The 19390-nt window shown below is 46.7% G+C and overlaps 1 protein-coding gene across 9 annotated transcripts in view; it reads left to right on the forward strand.

The window, feature by feature from the left end:
* The window catches only part of LOC135556325 (palladin-like), a 121272-nt gene extending 102025 nt beyond the window's left edge, over positions 1-19247 (forward strand). For 5 of the 9 annotated variants that reach the window (XM_064989433.1, XM_064989431.1, XM_064989438.1 and 2 more), the window contains 12 exons: positions 4224-4898; positions 7846-7987; positions 8404-8505; positions 9596-9634; positions 10924-11145; positions 12124-12273; positions 12782-12870; positions 13788-13920; positions 15349-15556; positions 16714-16879; positions 17061-17194; positions 17345-19247. In XM_064989433.1, coding sequence (XP_064845505.1) covers positions 4224-4898; positions 7846-7987; positions 8404-8505; positions 9596-9634; positions 10924-11145; positions 12124-12273; positions 12782-12870; positions 13788-13920; positions 15349-15556; positions 16714-16879; positions 17061-17194; positions 17345-17505 — 2221 coding nt within the window. In that variant the 3' untranslated portion in view covers positions 17506-19247. The remainder of the gene's footprint in view (positions 1-4223; positions 4899-7845; positions 7988-8403; positions 8506-9595; positions 9635-10923; positions 11146-12123; positions 12274-12781; positions 12871-13787; positions 13921-15348; positions 15557-16713; positions 16880-17060; positions 17195-17344) is intronic. The other 4 variants (XM_064989432.1, XM_064989436.1, XM_064989434.1 and 1 more) reach the window with 4 other exon arrangements.
* Positions 19248-19390: the final 143 nt, after the last annotated feature.

Below are 19390 nucleotides of genomic sequence, written 5' to 3' on the forward strand. Positions count from 1 at the left end.
TTGTGTTCCATGTTAAATCATTTACACCAGGAACCAGGCCAACTCAAAGTATTTTTCAAGATGAGAGGGAGAGAATATTTATTAACAGCCTGGCTTATTTGGACCTCTAAATGGAGGGAAAGAGAGAGGAGAAAGGAAGAGAGAGATTTAACGGTAATGTACTGTTACAGTCTGAAATGACAGGGCAGAGTTCTGCAGTTTTTTCACACTGGAACTGAGAGTTGTGTGGGCCAGTTGGCTCAACTCGGTAAAGCACAACACTGGGCCGTTGGCATGGAGATGGAGAGCAGGACGGCTCCCTCTCTCCCTCCCTGCAAGGCCCCACTGCACCGCAAGACAGATAGGAACACACTCTCAGAGGAATGGAAGAAAAAAGGAATTAACTCCAGCCTTTTCAGCAGTTTCTGTCATTTCTTTAGCTGCTCACATGAGAGATAAAACATTTTTATTTTGTTTTACCAAGCACCAACTCTGTTCACAAACCTTTTAGAAGTTCTAAATAATGTGCGTTTTGTTTCTTGTCCCCAAGAGAGTCAGACTGGCATCTATAGAACAGGCTGTTCTGAACAGCTATAAGAAAATGCCATTTTTCAGACTTAACAATGGGAGGATTTATGTGGAGATGTGAAAGTACTGTAAATGAAAAGGCTGTATGGCTATAAGTGAATGCTATATGCTAGAATGAACCTCCACCTCTTTTAAATCTCTTTTTAAGAGTGGTTGATTGGGCGGAAGGCTCCTCTCTTTGTTCCCAGAGTTGGTGACTAAATCAAGTCAAGAGATACTTTATTATCCCAATGATTTGTCTGTTGGCTCATTCAAGCCTAATAGACAATCCCTGTTCTGAATCAGTAGAGAAAAAGATTGATTGAGAGAGATGAAATAGTTTTCGGAAGTGGATGTTGGCTGGGTAGAGCTGGCTGGAGGCTGGTCTGGCCAGGGCCATGGGATCAGCCAAGGTGGCCCACTCCTTTTGTCCTAGAGGCAGACAGACCAGGCACAATAAAACCACTGATGCAGCTACAATATTACACAGTCTGACCCTCTCACTGACAACCATAAAAATATCTGAAGTTTATGGGCTGTTTTAGAGTTTCAGAATATTTAAGATGATACTATCTGACAAAATGGTAATTCAATTGAGTGGAAAAATTCAATTAAAATTGACATGTCAGATTGCATAACGTAGAATACAATTGGAAAGTTAGTCATTATGTGGAAAGAAGGACAAATTAATCTTAATCATGTGAGTGCCCTTTTGTAAAATAAGCAAGGGCAATTAGACTGTACTAAATGTGGAATTGATTGACCATGCTGGGAGAGAGAGAGGGAGAGGGAGAGAGGGGTGCACATCAGTTGTTTTGGGGAATAATGGGCTGCGATGTTTGTTTGGAAGTAGCTGTTCTATATAAAGAAGTAACACCTTTTAAGGCAAGAAGATGATGTCAGTCGGTCACAGCTGGCCAGCATCCACTCTGCCTCCCAAACATACTCAGAAAAATTCCAGAGGCAGGAGTAAAAACACCAGGACAACGTTTCAGATATATTTAGTATACTCAAACTGGGCTCCAAGCATTCTCTAAAATATACCAGGCAGGCTAGAAACCATCAGGTGGGTTATTACAAAAATGCAGGCACGCCGGACAAACGGTTTGTCATCGAAATCATTTCATGCGCAACTCACACGCGAAGTCTGGCAGTGAAGGAGAGAGAAAGACAAGGCGCTGAGGAAATAAAGTGTGTTTCCACTCTGCTTGAGCAAGCGAGCGGGCGAGGCGAGAGCTTCTGCCTTGCGCTGAGAGAACGCAGCCAAAAAAGGACAGAAAGTGCCACGGAGGAGTGGAGGCCAGGGCTGCCGCTCTCAGGGGCTGCCAAACAATTCCTGTAAAAGCGCTCTTTTGGTGGAGGCTTGGATGTCCGACATTGCTGGGTTATTAAGAGAAACACATAGGGAAAGTAGACACTGCATTATTTCATTTAGTTATTTCACGTGCTATTTTTTCATGTACAATAGTCTACACCATCACACAGGTTATGACAGGTTGGAGTGATTCGAATAATGAGTGTTTATTTGGGCCTGGAGTACCACTGTTGCTATGCTACTAATGAGGGGAGCATGTGACTGATCTCAAATCATGTGGGATATCTGTCTCATGGTATTTTCACTGTCAGTTCTGTCATTTTACTGTAAAATGTTCATTACCTTTGTTGTGGTCTTCATATTTTTTGAGAGAGAGCGGAGGCTGGGGAATGGGGGCCTTATCCCCTGGAACCTCAGACAGAAATGAAAAATGTCCTGGTTATTCAGCATCTGAAACAGATTCTGAGAATTTTGTCCTAGTGAAGTCATGTAGCTGTATCTAGACCCTTCTATCCAGGTTTTCTGATGGACCCACTACCAGTCACAGACTGGGCCATAAACTTTAAGGTTTCTAACATTGGGGTTTTATAGATTTCCCCAAGACCCCTTCTGCTACCCTGAGAAGATAACTAAACCACGTCATATGTGTCCTGAAGTTCCCACTGTACAGTCCCGATACAAGCCCCCAGACCCAAATAAAATATTTCCCCATTATAAATGAACACATTCAAAGCAAGCAGTGGACATAGAATGAGTCTAGTTTACTAGCCCCTCTTTCTTTATTCCAGTCCAGTCATGTCATCCACCCCCTCTAGGATCAGGAACCTCCCTGAGAGCCTTCGTTTCCCCAGCCAACTGATCCCCGACCAGGCCAGTCGGGATTTGACAGTGTAGGAGGGCTCTGTGTGTGAAATCCTCAGCCAGCCATACCTCTATGACAGAATACAATGCTGCATAATTAGGATTCACCCCTGAAAACAAGACATGACAGAGATGTGTGTTTGTGTTTATTTTGTTTCATCGCACTGCAGTTTAACCCTTTAACTGTCACACCAAGAAATAGATATCAGAAAAAACATTTTACAGTCTTGTAATTTTCAATTTTATACAGAATTAGTGCTGAAAATGTGGCCATTTTTTTGCTAATATTCACTTCTGGGTTTGAAACCATATTTGAAAAAATACAGGACTCCTATGCTAAAAGGCATTGGTTGAGATGTTAAAATATGCCAAACAAAATGAATATGTTTAATTTAAAATTGTACTTTTTGACGTGGCTGTCGACAAGCTGGCCTTTTAAGTCTTTATGTAATTACTGGTAGACTCACTATGCAGAGGTTTCCTCCCCAGAACATCACTAATCAGCACTTTACACACACACACACACACACACACACACACACACACACACACACACACACACACACACACACACACACACACACACACACACACACACACACACACACACACACACACACACACACACACACACACACACACACACACACACACACACACACACACACACACCGTGGCAAGGTTGGCTAGCTGAATTAACCACACCTCATGGTACACTGAACCCTCTCAACTCAGGCCTGACAGGCTATCAATTCCAGGCTGGTGTAAAAAGCTCCAGTGTAATTCCTGAGTGAGGCCCTTGGATGGCCCAGTGCTGAAGTCATCCCGATAGCTCTGTGTGTGCTTTTCAACCACTGACAGTAACATCCTCACAACGCATCCGTAACATTAGAGCAATGTCTCGGCACGACTGGGAGGCTCATTCTCTGTGATTGATGTTTTTACAATCACAACCTTGTTAATTTGTCAACCGTGGTTGTGTAACTAGAGAGTGAGAGACGGGTATTGGGGTATTGTGTCAGTCAAGGTCAAAATGGATTACAGCCGCATGCTTTTCTAACATTTTTACAACGTGCCTGTAACCTTAGCAGCGTTATCTCATCCCCTCTAGTGGTGTTGAGAAGATGTTGAGTGTTACAGGGGTATGTGTGCTATGTTCTGATTGGTGACCTGGGGAAGGAAAACCACTACTGTTAGGCTCTCTGGGCGTTTATACTGACCCTGACACAAAATACGTGGACACAGTATGGAGTCTAGGGCTTTACTGTAGGGATTCCATTGGTCCGGGGAAAAAAGAAGGCCTGTACGGAATGCTTCTGATCTACTGGTGTGTGTTCCTGCTTTCATTTAGCTCACAAACTTTTAAAAACTTTGTCCAGTTTTGTTCTGCAATAGTGTTTAAAAAAAATAAAAAATGACTGTTTGGCTTGATCATTCAAAGTGACCCCACTGTCCAGCAGTCATGTTACTGATGATGCCTATGTATCAACTTTCCTTTTAGGAACATAGAACAGTTGAAGCAGCTGCAAGATCAGATTCTATTGGAACAGCAAGAAGCAGCCAATTGGATCCAGCAGCAGGAGCAAGAGCAGGAAGTCCCACTTCTGCTGCAGCAGCCCCAGGAAGTGTCCTCTCCGCCCTCTCCTCCTCTTCCCCCTCCTCCCTCCTTCCAGGAGCTGGAGAGCAGCGCCATGCAGACTAGCACATTCAACTATGCCCGGCCCAAGCAGTTCATTGCTGCCCAGAGCCCCGGGGGGACAGTCCCTGTGGGGGGCTACGTCACCCAGTCCTCTGGCTCCTCTGGATCCAGCCTGCCCTCACCCCTCTCCCCACCCACCTCACACAAACCCTTCACCAGGGTCACCCTGCCTCCCTTCACTAAGGGCAGCAGCATCGGGTCTCAGTCCCCGTCCTCTCCCTCCTTCCCTCCTCCACCCCCTCCCTTCCTCAGCAGCAGCAGCATGTCTTCTCCATCAGGCCCCAGCCAAGACTTTCCCCCACCCCCTCCTCCACCCATCTCCTCGACTCCCCCCTTCTCCCCCGGCCACTCCAGCAGCTCTTCCCCCTTCACTTCCATGCCCCAATCACCTGCTGGCTTCCTGGCCTCCGTCCTGCCAGCCACGCCCACGAGCCCGTCCGTCAACGCCCTGGGCCTGCCTAAAGGGAATGGGACTATGTGAGTATCCTCAATGTTACTCAGCTACACTGGCTCTAGACACAGCTACACTGGCTCTAGACACAGCTACACTGGCTCTAGACACAGCTACACTGGCTCTAGACACAGCTACACTGGCTCTAGACTCAGCTACACTGGCTCTCGACACAGCTACACTGGCTCTACACTCAGCTACACTGGCTCTAGACACAGCTACACTGGCTCTAGACTCAGCTACACTGGCTCTAGACACAGCTACACTGGCTCTAGACACAGCTACACTGGCTCTAGACACAGCTACACTGGCTCTCGACACAGCTACACTGGCTCTAGACACAGCTACACTGGCTCTCGACACAGCTACACTGGCTCTAGACACAGCTACACTGGCTCTAGACACAGCTACACTGGCTCTAGACACAGCTACACTGGCTCTAGACACAGCTACACTGGCTCTAGACACAGCTACACTGGCTCTAGACACAGCTACACTGGCTCTAGACTCAGCTACACTGGCTCTAGACACAGCTACACTGGCTCTAGACTCAGCTACACTGGCTCACAGCTACACTGGCTCTAGACTCAGCTACACTGGCTCTAGACACAGCTACACTGGCTCTAGACACAGCTACACTGGCTCTAGACACAGCTACACTGGCTCTCCATGACTCAGCCAGTTCATTCACTGGCTCAGTCAGTGACACAGCTACACTGGCTCTGTAGACCACAGCTACACTGGCTCTTCTCATCAGGGCACCTGCGGCAGGTCTCAGCCAGTACCCTCCACTGGCTCTAGCACAGCTCAGCTACAGGTCTGGCTCTGTAGAGCCAGGCTGGCTCTCCCTCTCCCTCCATTCTCATCAGGGCAGCCTGCCCAGGTCTGTCTCTGTGGAGCCAGGCTGGCTCTCCCTCTCCCTCCATTCTCATCAGGGCAGCCTGGTCTGTCTCTGTGGAGCCAGGCTGGCTCTCCCTCTCCCTCCATTCTCATCAGGGCAGCCTGCGTCTGTCTCTGTGGAGCCAGGCTGGCTCTCCCTCCCCTCCATTCTCATCAGGGCAGCCTGCAGGTCTGTCTCTGTGGAGCCAGGCTGGCTCTCCCTCTCCCTCCATTCTCATCAGGGCAGCCTGCGGCAGGTCTGTCTCTGTGGAGCCAGGCTGGCTCTCCCTCTCCCTCCATTCTCATCCATTCTCATCAGGTCTGTCTCTGTGGAGCCAGGCTGGCTCTCCCTCTCCCTCCATTCTCATCAGGGCAGCCTGCGGCAGGTCTGTCTCTGTGGAGCCAGGCTGGCTCTCCCTCTCCCTCCATGGCTCTCCCAGGCTCTCCCTCCATTCTCATCAGGGCAGCCTGCGGCAGGTCTGTCTCTGTGGAGCCAGGCTGGCTCTCCCTCTCCCTCCATTCTCATCAGGGCAGCCTGCGGCAGGTCTGTCTCTGTGGAGCCAGGCTGGCTCTCCCTCTCCCTCCATTCTCATCAGGGCAGCCTGCGGCAGGTCTGTCTCTGTGGAGCCAGGCTGGCTCTCCCTCTCCCTCCATTCTCATCAGGGCAGCCTGCGGCAGGTCTGTCTCTGTGGAGCCAGGCTGGCTCTCCCTCTCCCTCCATTCTCATCAGGGCAGCCTGCGGCAGGTCTGTCTCTGTGGAGCCAGGCTGGCTCTCCCTCTCCCTCCATTCTCATCAGGGCAGCCTGCGGCAGGTCTGTCTCTGTGGAGCCAGGCTGGCTCTCCCTCTCCCTCCATTCTCATCAGGGCAGCCTGCGGCAGGTCTGTCTCTGTGGAGCCAGGCTGGCTCTCCCTCTCCCTCCATTCTCATCAGGGCAGCCTGCGGCAGGTCTGTCTCTGTGGAGCCAGGCTGGCTCTCCCTCTCCCTCCATTCTCATCAGGGCAGCCTGCGGCAGGTCTGTCTCTGTGGAGCCAGGCTGGCTCTCCCTCTCCCTCCATTCTCATCAGGGCAGCCTGCGGCAGGTCTGTCTCTGTAGAGCCAGGCTGGCTCTCCCTCTCCCTCCATTCTCATCAGGGCAGCCTGCGGCAGGTCTGTCTCTGTGGAGCCAGGCTGGCTCTCCCTCTCCCTCCATTCTCATCAAGAGAGCCTGCCACCTGGCAGCAGCTGGAGGCTGGAGTTCTGCTGCTAGATGGAAGATGGCCTGTTTAAATTCTTATTCAGCAATATTTACAACCCAGAGACCAGCCAGGGGCTCGTACAGACACTCAGCTCAGAGAGCACCGTGCCTCTCAGTGTCCTGGGGTGTGTAAATGTGTGTGTGTGAGTTAAGAATATTTGCCCTGTCATCTGAAAAATATACACAAGACTTTAGAATAAAGGGTGTGTCAAAGTCAAATCAACATCTATTTGAAGGGTTTATGCAAAGCTGAGATTTCAACACACACTACTGGGCATTTTCCAAAACACAATAGTGTTTCTCAAGTCAAGAAACCCTACCTTCTCAGGCCAGGCCTGACTATGAGTCGACTGCACCCAGAGTGAGCTCGGTCATGTTTATGTTTATTTAATTGATAGAGATATGGTGTTGTGTAGATAATCCTGGCTCTGGTTCTGCTTGATGATGCCTGGCCTTCTGGAGAAAACATCCACTGTCAAACACGCTCTCCCCCTTCCCCTCTAAGGCAATTCCACATCTCCTTCCTTCCCTCGCCCTCTTTTTCATCAAGCCCTCTCCTCTGCCTGTTTTCCCCCTCACCAGGGCATTCCTGCAGCAGGGGAGAGAGATAAGAGGACTCTGTCTGGAAGGCTGCAGTCGGACATGTTCAGATAAGGGAATGAGAAACAGAAAGAATAGGCTTATTCTGTCTCAATCAAGGGTTCAAATAACTCCTAGTCAGTCTGACACACACACACACACACAGCATAATGCATATCATGGCTATGTGATCTACTGTAGAAAGAAACAGCAGCCACTGTTGACTAACGGTCTGAGGTCCCATGTTCTAAACCCTACGTCTGTTGTTGTGTTCTGTCAGCAGTGCTTTTCCCCGGAAGCAGTCCAGAGGAACCCCACGCCTGGCCTCTGACTCTGACATCCAGGGAACCAAGGATGCTGTCATTCAGGACCTGGAGAGGAAGCTACGATTTAAGGAGGAGCGCATGAGCAATGGACAACAGGTGTGTGTTACAGAGTGCCTTCACAACACTGTAGATGACTGTGTGTTTGTAGGTAACTCGGGAATTAAGGTATTGCTGTAACATTATTTAATACATATTATTAACAAGCGGTTCATCATGTCAAATATCAATCAAATTTCATTCCCAACCATTAATACATGCATAACTATGCCACAGATATGTTCACAGACCAGCGTTTCTGCTGATGTTAGAACAGGCCCGGTACTATAGTGAGTCCAAAAGAGCCTTTTGACTTGGAGAGGACAAAACATCCCCCCCCCCACCCTCCCCCCCATGTCATCCATTTCACAAGTGTATCTCAGGAAGACTGTATCTTATTAATATCTGTGACGAGTGTGTGTTGCTGTTGCGACTGACACACTAACCCCAGCTGACCCATTAATCGGTGCTTCCAGAGGTTAACCTACGAGGAGAAGATGGCTCGCAGGCTGCTGGGGGCAGACAACGCAGCCACAGTACTAAACACACAGCAGCAGGACCAGGAGCCAGTCACACAGGTACGCTGCTGCTGCAACTATACCAGGAACACACACACACACACCTGGACAGGTATACACACACACACCTGGACAGGTACACACACACTCACTTGGGCTGTACTGGACAGGTGCAGACTCACACACTACTCACAGAGTCACAAAATACTTGTCTAGGATCACCGCCTCTGTGCTATACTGTAGTATTGCGTGTGTGTGTGTGGCATACACACCTACATTAGTCATATTTGTCAGTCACACCGCTTCACTCAGAGTTGTGTCGGTGTGCAGGGTTACTGAATGTCTGAGTCTATTTTTCCATCTGAATGCTGGCCTGTGATGTTTATTATTGAAAAAGGCTATATTATATTTTGGCTACACTGGAAACACTTTAATTTAAAGCATGCAATGAAGCTTTGATATGAACAGAATACTGTCCTGCAGAACCCTCTTTAAAAACACTCTATTATTAAAACTGGCTCCACAGTGTTGATACGGACGCAGTTGGAAATTAGTTGAATGTAGCCATTTGTTCCCCTCAGAAACATTAAAAAGATGTGTAGAACTGAGATAAAGTGTCAAATATAGACTACAGCTACACAGATTAATACAACACGCAGTCTTAAAGATGTCCAAAACACAAAACCTCATTGCAGAACACACGCCTAGTTGTTGCATTGACTAAAGTCAAGCCTCAGTGCCAAGTAAACAGAGTTTGTCCTCACACAGCTGCAGACAGTGGCAGCGGTGTTTTGTGGAGGTCAGGGTTCTCTGCTGCTGTGCTGTGATGACGTTGGGCCCTGGCTGCCTGGAGGCCCATGGGACTGAGCCTGGTTCCCTGTCTGATAGAGATTGGCTCTGCATGGCTCTGGGCATTACTCTGCCTGAGGCTGTGAGTTTGCCTGTTCCAAAACAGAGGATATGTGATGCAAATATGTGTGTTTTGTGGAAATGGGAAATGGTATAAGACTTGACAATGTTACACACTCTTTCATGAATTGTGTTAAGTGCATGCATGCCCACGCCCTCCTGGTGTGTGGTTGGACCTCAGGTCGTGACGTCATACAGTAACACAGAGGCAACACCTCATTATTATTTTATGTCTTCGCAGGACTCCAGTTCATCTGATATAGAATCGGTCCCTCAAAAGGTTATTCAAGCCACTTTCCTGCTCTCGCTCTCACTCTCTCTCTCTCCTTCTTCTTCCCCCTCTTTCTCTCTTTCCTTCTCTCCCTCTCTCTCTTTCTCACTCACTGTGTGTGGTCACTCCCCGTGCTTAAGCCATTCAACAAAGCCACACTGATAATAATGATATCAGATGTGCTCACACACACTTTGACCGTAACAGGATCCGGCCTGGGAACCTGCAAATGAACTGATAAAGACAAACATACATTTGACAAAAAAGCAGATGGGAAAAAGTTAATTCATGGTTCTGTTAAGGTCATTGTGGTGGTTCCATATCTTTTGACCGCCTGTGGTCTTCAGTCAGAGCTGACCCAATTACTGACCAATACTGTTTATGAGAAACCCAGTAAGTATGGCCAAGGCTTTGTCCCTGTGCATGGCTGTTACTTTTAATGTGTATGTTGATTCATTGACTCTCGGTGTGTTGATTGGTCACTTTTGATGTGTCAATCAGATATTGGCGCCTGCATGAGCTTGTTTCCAACACGAGACATGAGATGCTAAAATGAACATGGTCCACTGTCATCAGAACTATGGGTTACACCCATAGCTGTGCGTGTGTGTGTGTTACGTGTCACATGACCTATATACTTGTCTCTTGTTTGTGTACGTGTGTGAGCGAGTGAATGAGAAACAGAGAGAAACAGAGAGAACAAGAATTCAAGGGAGGGGGGGGGGGAAGAGAGAGAGAAACGTTTGAGAGAAGGAGGGGAGACAGGGATTGAGGGAGAGGCAGAGAAATAGATTTACACTTTGGTGAGCGTTGGCAACATACTCCAGTCCTCCCATTACCAAAGCTTTGCCTCCCCTTGAGATGTCATAACCCTTCAGCTGTGTCTTAGGCCTGTAATTATCAGTCAGTCAGTCAGTACACTCTACTCTCCAGATGTTGCCTCTGCCTCAACAGACTGGGCCAGGATGGTGACAGTTTGAGATTGAAAGAGAGAGGAGGAGGAATTGAGAGAGAGAAGAGGAATAGACAGAAAAGGAGGGAGGAATAGAGAGTTGACAGGAATGGCTGACGGGAAAAGGAGAATCTTGGTTTTCCGTAACTCACTGTTCTTGAATGAATGAAAGGATAAATCAATGCATGCACGAGTGACAGAATGTTCTTGGTGTAGTGTGCTTCTTGTTCATCTGATTTTTCTGTGACCCCGTTCCTCTGTGATTTCAGGCTCTTCCTGTAATAGTGATGCTCCTTGAACTCCGTCTCCCAGGGTTAACCCTGCTCCCTCTCTGTGTGCTCTGCAGGAGTACAAGGTGTCCAGCTTCGAGCAGCGCCTGATCAGTGAGATGGAGTTCCGTCTGGAGCGCTCTCCGGCGGAGGAGTCTGACGACGATGTGCAGCATGACGAAGACTCTACAGGCCAGGGGGTGGTGCCATTCTTCGACAGCAAGCTCAAACACTACAAGGTGTTTGAGGGCATGCCCGTCACCTTCTCCTGCAAGGTCATCGGAGACCCCAAGCCAAAGGTCAGAGGTCACACATATCACAGAGTGATGATGTGGAAATATAGTGGACTGATTCATCGTTGGTCTCGTATACCAGGACGCCGTATTCTAGTCTTTTTTTAATTGTATTTAATGTCAATATTATCATTGCTACACTATTTAGTTATAGTGTATTGTTGTATGCTGAACCTATTTAATGTGCTGCCATATTGTTCTGATAATGTGGAGTTGATGATGTGTGGTGTTGTTAGTAGGAGGTACATGTACAGTTATAGGGGCGTGGCCTGCCGTACTAACATCTCTGAGTCCGCCACTGCGGGCAGCATCAGAGGGCCTCTGTAATGACTGGGTGATGACAGGCATCAGATGAATGGAAGAGATAGAAGAAGAGAGGATAGATAGAGGATGGAGGGAGGGAGTATGATATGATGTAATATAATAATATACCTCCCTTCCCTCCCTACTCCTATCCACTTCTATAGGTCATTGTGTCCCCTAAAGATCTACTGGTTTAAGGATGGGAAGCAGGTCATTGTTTAACTCTGTGTTGTGTCTATCCTGTCCCCTATAGATCTGGTTTAAGGATGGGAAGCAGGTCATTGTCTAACTCTGTGTTGTGTCTATCCTGTCCCCCATAGATCTACTGGTTTAAGGATGGGAAGCAGGTCATTGTGTAACTCTGTGTTGTGTCTATCCTGTCCCCTATAGATATACTATAGATCTACTGGTTTAAGGATGGGAAGCAGGTCATTGTGTAACTCTGTGTTGTGTTTATCCTGTCCCCTATAGGTCTACTGGTTTAAGGATGGGAAGCAGGTCATTGTGTAACTCTGTGTTGTGTTTATCCTGTCCCCTATAGGTCTACTGGTTTAAGGATGGGAAGCAGGTCATTGTGTAACTCTGTGTTGTGTCTATCCTGTCCCCTATAGATCTACTGGTTTAAGGATGGGAAGCAGGTCATTGTGTAACTCTGTGTTGTGTTTATCCTGTCCCCTATAGGTCTACTGGTTTAAGGATGGGAAGCAGATCTCTAAGAGGAGTGAACACTATAGGATCAGCCGCGACGCTGACGGAACCTGCAACCTCCACACCGCCGCCGCCTCATTGGACGATGACGGCAACTACACCATCATGGCTGGAAACCCCGAGGTGAGAACACCTGACCCACCCACCCAACACACAAACACACACACACACACACACACACAGGACCTGACTGATTCACACCCCATGTAGAAAACTCTGCACAGACTTTCACACCAAGTTGTTTCACACTAATCTACTGTACACAAGGGACATACACACACTGTATCTATGGACACGCACATTATCAGGACCAAACCGTTTGGCAGCCAGTGGTGCCATTTGGCAGCCAGTGGTGCTGATGCTGTTAGCAGTCATTAGTTCTGGAGAATAATAGCCATGGAGAAGATAAGGGTCTCCAGCAAGCAAGGGGAAGCAGGCGTTGAGTGAGACAGGAAATCACTAAAGCCTTCATGAGGGTCGAGAGTTCATGTACTGTTGGCTGTCTGAGAGCCTGGCCAACTTCAACACATTGTACTTCCTCACTGAAGTGTTGGGTTTTAGTTGAGTTTGAGTATGAACAGTCATAAATGTCGAACAAATGTCTCTCTCTCTCTCTCCCTCTCTATCTCAGGGGAGGGTGAGCTGTACTGGCAGGATGATGGTCCAGGCAGTGAACCAGAGAGGGAGGAGCCAGCGTTCTGCACCTGGACATGTTCGCAGGTACAGGAAGACTACAATACCTGACACAGAAGGAGACTACAATACCTGCATCGCAGGAAATGCAGATGAGCTTTATGAGTTCCATAAATTCACTGATAACCTACACTGACACACGGTTATATGACCAGTATTGAACTTTTCATGTAGCCTACTTTTGTCCAGCCTAACCACCGGTCAAGCAACATTATTGCCTAAATGTTCATATTCACAATGATACCAGGTGTATGAACATCAATTCCAAACTACCATTACTATGACATTTTAAAAGAGTTATGTACAGTATTGTTGATACTAGTGTGTGTTAAATCATTGTGCTGACATTTTTATGTGAGGTGAATAGTGTAGCGTGAGAGGGCGGAAACACCTGTTGGTTCTGCTCTGTTAGATTGATAGGTGTAATATTTGTTCTGCATAATACCTGTCCCACGTATAATAACACGCACACACCCAACCGCGCACACACACACACACACACACCCAACCGCGCACACACACACACACACACACACACACACACACACACACACACACACACACACACACACACACACACACACACACACACACACACACACACACACACACGCATTACGGAAAGCTGATCTGTACACAGACACTCCCAGATAAGTCCTTCATTTGTCTGAGGGAAGCTTTTGAAGATATCCATCAGTACGTCTCTCTCCCTTTATCTCTCTCCTTCTTACCCTCTCTCTTCCCCTCGCTTCGCTCTGCACAGCTCGGGTGTATTTACACTGTGTGGAGGGATGGTGATGTCATTGTTGTGATAGTGCAGGAGGACAGGGAATGCCTGGGGTCATGACCCACCATAGAGTTCCAAAACGGAGAGACAGGGTGCTGGTAGTGGGAGTACTGGGTTCTGTTAGCTGTAAAATTATTGCTCTGCCTCCCTCTCTTAGACCTAGGTCTCGGTCCAGAGACAGTGGTGATGAGAACGACAATATCCAGGAGCGTCACTTCCGCCCCCATTTCCTGCAGGCGCCCGGTGACCTCATCGTCCAGGAGAGCAGGCTCTGCCGGATGGACTGCAAGGTGAGACCACGCCCCCTTAACACTGAACCCACCTCTCCTTACCTCTTCAACTACAGCCACACCTTTAGGATTCGACCATTATAGGCCTGGTGTTTATGGAGGACTGGAAACTTTTTCATTACTGGAAGCAGTGCAGGTTCTAAGAATTCCTAAAAGGAACATTCCAACTTTCCAAAATTAACCCTGGTGTTCAACAAATAGTAAATCATAGAAAATGGAGGAAAGCAGTGCAGATCCACCCTCTAATTGTATGTATGTGTCAGTGATGAGGAGTGTCTGGGGGCCTGAGGAAGGTGTCCTCCCCATTAATTCCATATACTGGGGAAGAAAAAACTGCGGGCTATATAGTTAATTTCTTCTTTCATGATGAATGGCTCAGACAGAGCGCAAGAGGAGGGTAAATCCTGGGGTCATTTTGCTAGGATTACGGGGATCCCTCTCTCACTCTTTCTGCAATGCTGTCTCTCTCCACACTCTCCTTCTTTGTTTTCTCTTTCTCTGTCCGTCCCCTTTTCTCTCTTTCTCCCTTGGTCACTAATCCTCCCTGTGCGGTCAGACCGTTACAAAACTATGCTACAAAACTGTAATACAACCAAACAACACCATACACGGATTTCACACGCTATAAAAAGACTCTCTTTTTATACTCGTCCAAAAAATAAACACAGTGAGTCTCCAATGTCTTGGGGCTCTGAATGTCAATTATATTTATAGACTATATTTATTTCCAAATCGTTTGCGGGTTTCCAAACTTTCCATGCCAATAGTGTCTCTACAGGAATTGTTCTGCAGTCAGGCTGAACCATGTTGTTCAACCAAAAATGTATAAATTCTTCTTCCAGCACTCAATACAGTCAAGGCCGGACACACGGAGACGGAGACGGAGACGGAGACGGAGACACACACACACACACACACACACACACTCACTCACTCACTCACACACACACACACACACACACACACACACACACACACACACACACACACACACACACACACACACACACACACACACACACACACACACACACACACACACACACACACACACACACACACACACACACACACACACACACACACACACACACACGGGGACTCTACTGGTCAGACCTGAGGGAGGGGAAGGTGTGGGGTATGCAGCGGGTGCTGAAAAGAGAGACGGGTCCTTTTAAAGGCCAGGCAGTTCTCATGAGAAAACATGCAGGCGACCGGGAGACTCCAGACAAGCAACAATAAAACACGGCTGCTCTCACTGCAGACAGAGACACGCCATATTACTGTACTCACAATGCACATATATACCAGCACATATTCACTGCAGATAGAGTCATGCTCCATCTAGATTCAAATCATCACATCACTGTATAAATAACACAGTGTGATGAATGAGTCATTGAGTATGTGTTGTGTTCCCCCCTCTAGGTGAGTGGCTTGCCTACACCAGATCTGATCTGGCAGTTGAATGGTCAGACCATCCGTCCTGACTCCGCCCACAAGATGCTAGTGAGGGAGAATGGCGTACACTCATTGGTCATCGAGCCCGTGTCCAGCCGCGACGCAGGCATCTACACCTGCATCGCTAGCAACCGCGCGGGACAGAACTCCTTCAACCTGGAACTCATTGTCGCAGGTAGACACCCATACAGTACATAGATGTATAAGTATAGACAGATGAACAACATTAAAACATTGTCCCAGGAAAGTATCCATAATCAGTGCTAGACTTGGACTGAAATAGGTTCCTGTACTCATGTTGGGTACCGGTACTGTTTATATTTAGGTGCAGGAGCTCCACAATACATTTGAGCTACTATTCTATAAGAGGAACAGGAGCTCCACAATACATTTGAGCTACTATTCTATAAGAGGAACAGGAGCTCAGGAGCTTTTTGAGCTACTATTCTATAAGAGGAACATTTACTATTCTATAAGAGCTACTATTCTATAAGAGGAACAGGAGCTCCACAATACATTTGAGCTACTATTCTATAAGAGGAACAGGAGCTCTACAATACATTTGAGCTACTATTCTATAAGAGCAGGAGCTACTATTCTATATTCTATAAGAGGAACAGGAGCTCCACAATACATTTGAGCTACTATTCTATAAGAGGAACAGGAGCTCTACAATACATTTGAGCTACTATTCTATAAGAGGAACAGGAGCTCCACAATACATTTGAGCTACTATTCTATAAGAGGAACAGGAGCTCTACAATACATTTGAGCTACTATTCTATAAGAGGAACAGGAGCTCTACAATACATTTGAGCTACTATTCTATAAGAGGAACAGGAGCTCCACAATACATTTGAGCTACTATTCTATAAGAGGAACAGGAGCTCTACAATACATTTGAGCTACTATTCTATAAGAGGAACAGGAGCTCTACAATACATTTGAGCTACTATTCTATAAGAGGAATAGGATCTCCACAATACATTTGAGCTACTATTCTATAAGAGGAAAAGGAGCAGGACTATTCTATAAGAGGAACAGGAGCTCTACAATACATTTGAGCTACTATTCTATAAGAGGAACAGGAGCTCTACAATACATTTGAACTACTATTCTATAAGAGGAACAGGAGCTCAAGCAGTAGAACATTTGAGGTGTTGGTACTCCTCCTGCGCAAGTCAAGCACGGGCCATAATATTTTTGATGTCTTTTCAGATATAAGGGCACTTTGTCTATTTTTATTTGTTGATGCAAATACCGTAGTACTTATCACAATATGTCATAGTTTGATATACTATTGACTGACCGTGGTCTCTCTCTTGTCTCCAGCCAAAGAGATTCACAAGGCTCCTTCGTTCATCGAGAAGCTGCAGAACACTGCTGTTGCCGAGGGTAACCCTGTACGTCTGGAGTGCCGTGTGTCGGCTGTCCCCAACCCAAAGATCTTCTGGAAGAAAGAGAACGAGTCTTTCACTCACAATACAGACAGGATCAGGTAAGTCAGCTCTACCATTCACCGTCTATGGCTTGTATTATATAAGTCTAAGGAAGTAGTGTAGCAATATTATTGGTAAGCAGCCTCTTAAACTGGACCTGCAAATTATAAAGATATTGATGATATGACAACAGTTGGTGAAACTCGGTCCTGAGGGAGTGTGTTGAACTCTGTTTCCCAGCATGCACCAGGACAACTGTGGCTACCTGTGTATGATCATCCAGCCAGCCATGAAGGAGGATGCTGGTTGGTACACCGTGTCAGCCAAAAATGACGCTGGCATCGTGTCCAGCACCGCACGACTCGACGTCCACAGTAAGTCCCCCAGACACCAATGTCTTTCTCTGTGTCCACACAAACCAACCGAATATTATATACCCTCTAAACACACAGGACCAAATGTAAAAGGCTAAATCACTGTTATTGTCTCTGTTCTCATCTCTTCCACCTATGTTCCGTCCTCAGCTCAGTGGCAGCAGCCCAACACTCCCAAGCCTAAGAAGGTGCGTCCGTCTACGAGTCGCTACGCAGCGTTGACAGAGAGAGGACTGGACGTGAAGGCAGCCTTCTTCCCTGACTCCAGCCCCCTGCAGCCTGGAGGCCTGGTGGAGAGTGATGACCTGTAGAGACCAGCGGGGTTCACACACCCCACTCAAGCCCCTAATGCCTTAAAACTGCCCCCAGTGCTACAAGCACCAACCCCGTTCTCCCCAGACATATGGGGGGAAATGTAACGCCCTCCATCTGAGGCGTATTACGACAATCCCACAGATACTATTTTGGAAGATGGATGACGGGCAATGTGACACCCCATAATATCTCAGTGTCAGTGAAACATGGATCCCAACTTAGGATCAGATGGGGTGGCAGGTAGCCTAGTGGTTAGAGCGTTGGGCTAGTAACCCAACTAGTAAGGTTGCTGGAACGAATCCCGAGCTGACAAGGTAAAAATGGGTCGTTCTACCCCTGAACAAGGCAGTTAACCCAAGAATTTGTTCTTAACTGACTTGCCTAGTCAAATAAAGATTTAATAAAAATATGGTTCCATTTTATCAACCATAGGAATAGGAACTACCATAGGAGCCAGAGGAATCTACCCTTGGTGGCCATTGAAGTTTGTTTGAAATTCTGTGGTCCATTAAAACAATATATTGTTCACAAGTTTCTGATAATGGGTGGTGGAACTGAAGAAGACTTGAATGTTGGTAAATTAGTTCTCAAAGTAACACTACCATAACCACACAAGGGGGTCACCTCTTCAGTGCCTAAGATATCTCTCACATGAACTCTTTGTAAAAAAAAAATATATATATATATATTTTAAAGTCTAAAGTAGTGTTATTATGCATGTGACAATGGTGCCATTTGTAATGCTCTATCTAAATTGATGCCTTACTTATGAAATACTCCCCCAACAAAGGCACCAAATTATAGGGATCGAGATATATAGAAACGGGACAGACTTTGGACTCAATGTAAAGGTATGGAAAGTCCAAAGCATGGGAGCCACACGTCATGTTTCCCTGGACTGTTGAGAGACACAAAGTTGTTCTTTTATATGGTTATCACAGCATAGTCTTGGTAATATAGCACAAGATGGATATAAATAGTGTCTGGTTTTAGTTATTAATAGCACAATACCATAGATATCAGCATTGTCAGGTTCAACATTTAGCACAAATACCATCGATATTGCACAAGGACTTACATACTTTTCTTCTTGTTTTTTTTTTGTCAGGTCAAATGACCTTGAAAGTTCAAACTATTTAGTGATGAGATGAGTTGTGAAAGAGAATGTTGGCTGAATGACTCGGACACCGTTGAGAGCTCTCACTGTTACCATGGTAACTTCAGTGATTGATTGATGGATAGAGAGGGAATGACTGGCTAGGAGGTACTGGTGTGTGAAGGTTGACTGTAACAGGGACAGGAAGAAGGGTTATCCTGGGCCAGGATGCCCAGGTGATCAGTCTCAGCCCAGTGACAACAGTCACTTCAACGCTTGTGAACTGTGTGATCTATGAGTGAAAGTCAAGGACAGAGGAAAGCAAGTTTTTTGGAATAGAATTCACTGTAGATGACAAAGAAGAAATTGACTATGTTGATGATGAAATGATGGTTATGACTGATTTTGGAGATCAGTAATTTTCTTTGGTTTATTTTTTAAGGTTAAAATCTTCACAGATGTGAGACAGATGTGAGACAGTCCTAATAATGGCTTCAGTTGATTGATCACACACATTACAATACATTTACATTTAAGTCATTTAGCAGACGCTCTTATCCAGAGCGACTTACAAATCGGTGAATTCACCTTCTGACATCCAGTGGAACAGCCACTTTACAATAGTGCATCTAAATCATTAAGGGGGAGGGGGGTGAGAAGGATTACTTATCCTATCCTAGGTATTCCTTGAAGAGGTGGGGTTTCAGGTGTCTCCGGAAGGTGGTGATTGACTCCGCTGTCCTGGCGTCGTGAGGGAACACCACAGATTGTCTGCTTTATTTTTG

This window comes from Oncorhynchus masou, chromosome 15 (genome assembly GCF_036934945.1).
Source record: "Oncorhynchus masou masou isolate Uvic2021 chromosome 15, UVic_Omas_1.1, whole genome shotgun sequence".
Taxonomy (NCBI): domain Eukaryota; kingdom Metazoa; phylum Chordata; class Actinopteri; order Salmoniformes; family Salmonidae; genus Oncorhynchus; species Oncorhynchus masou.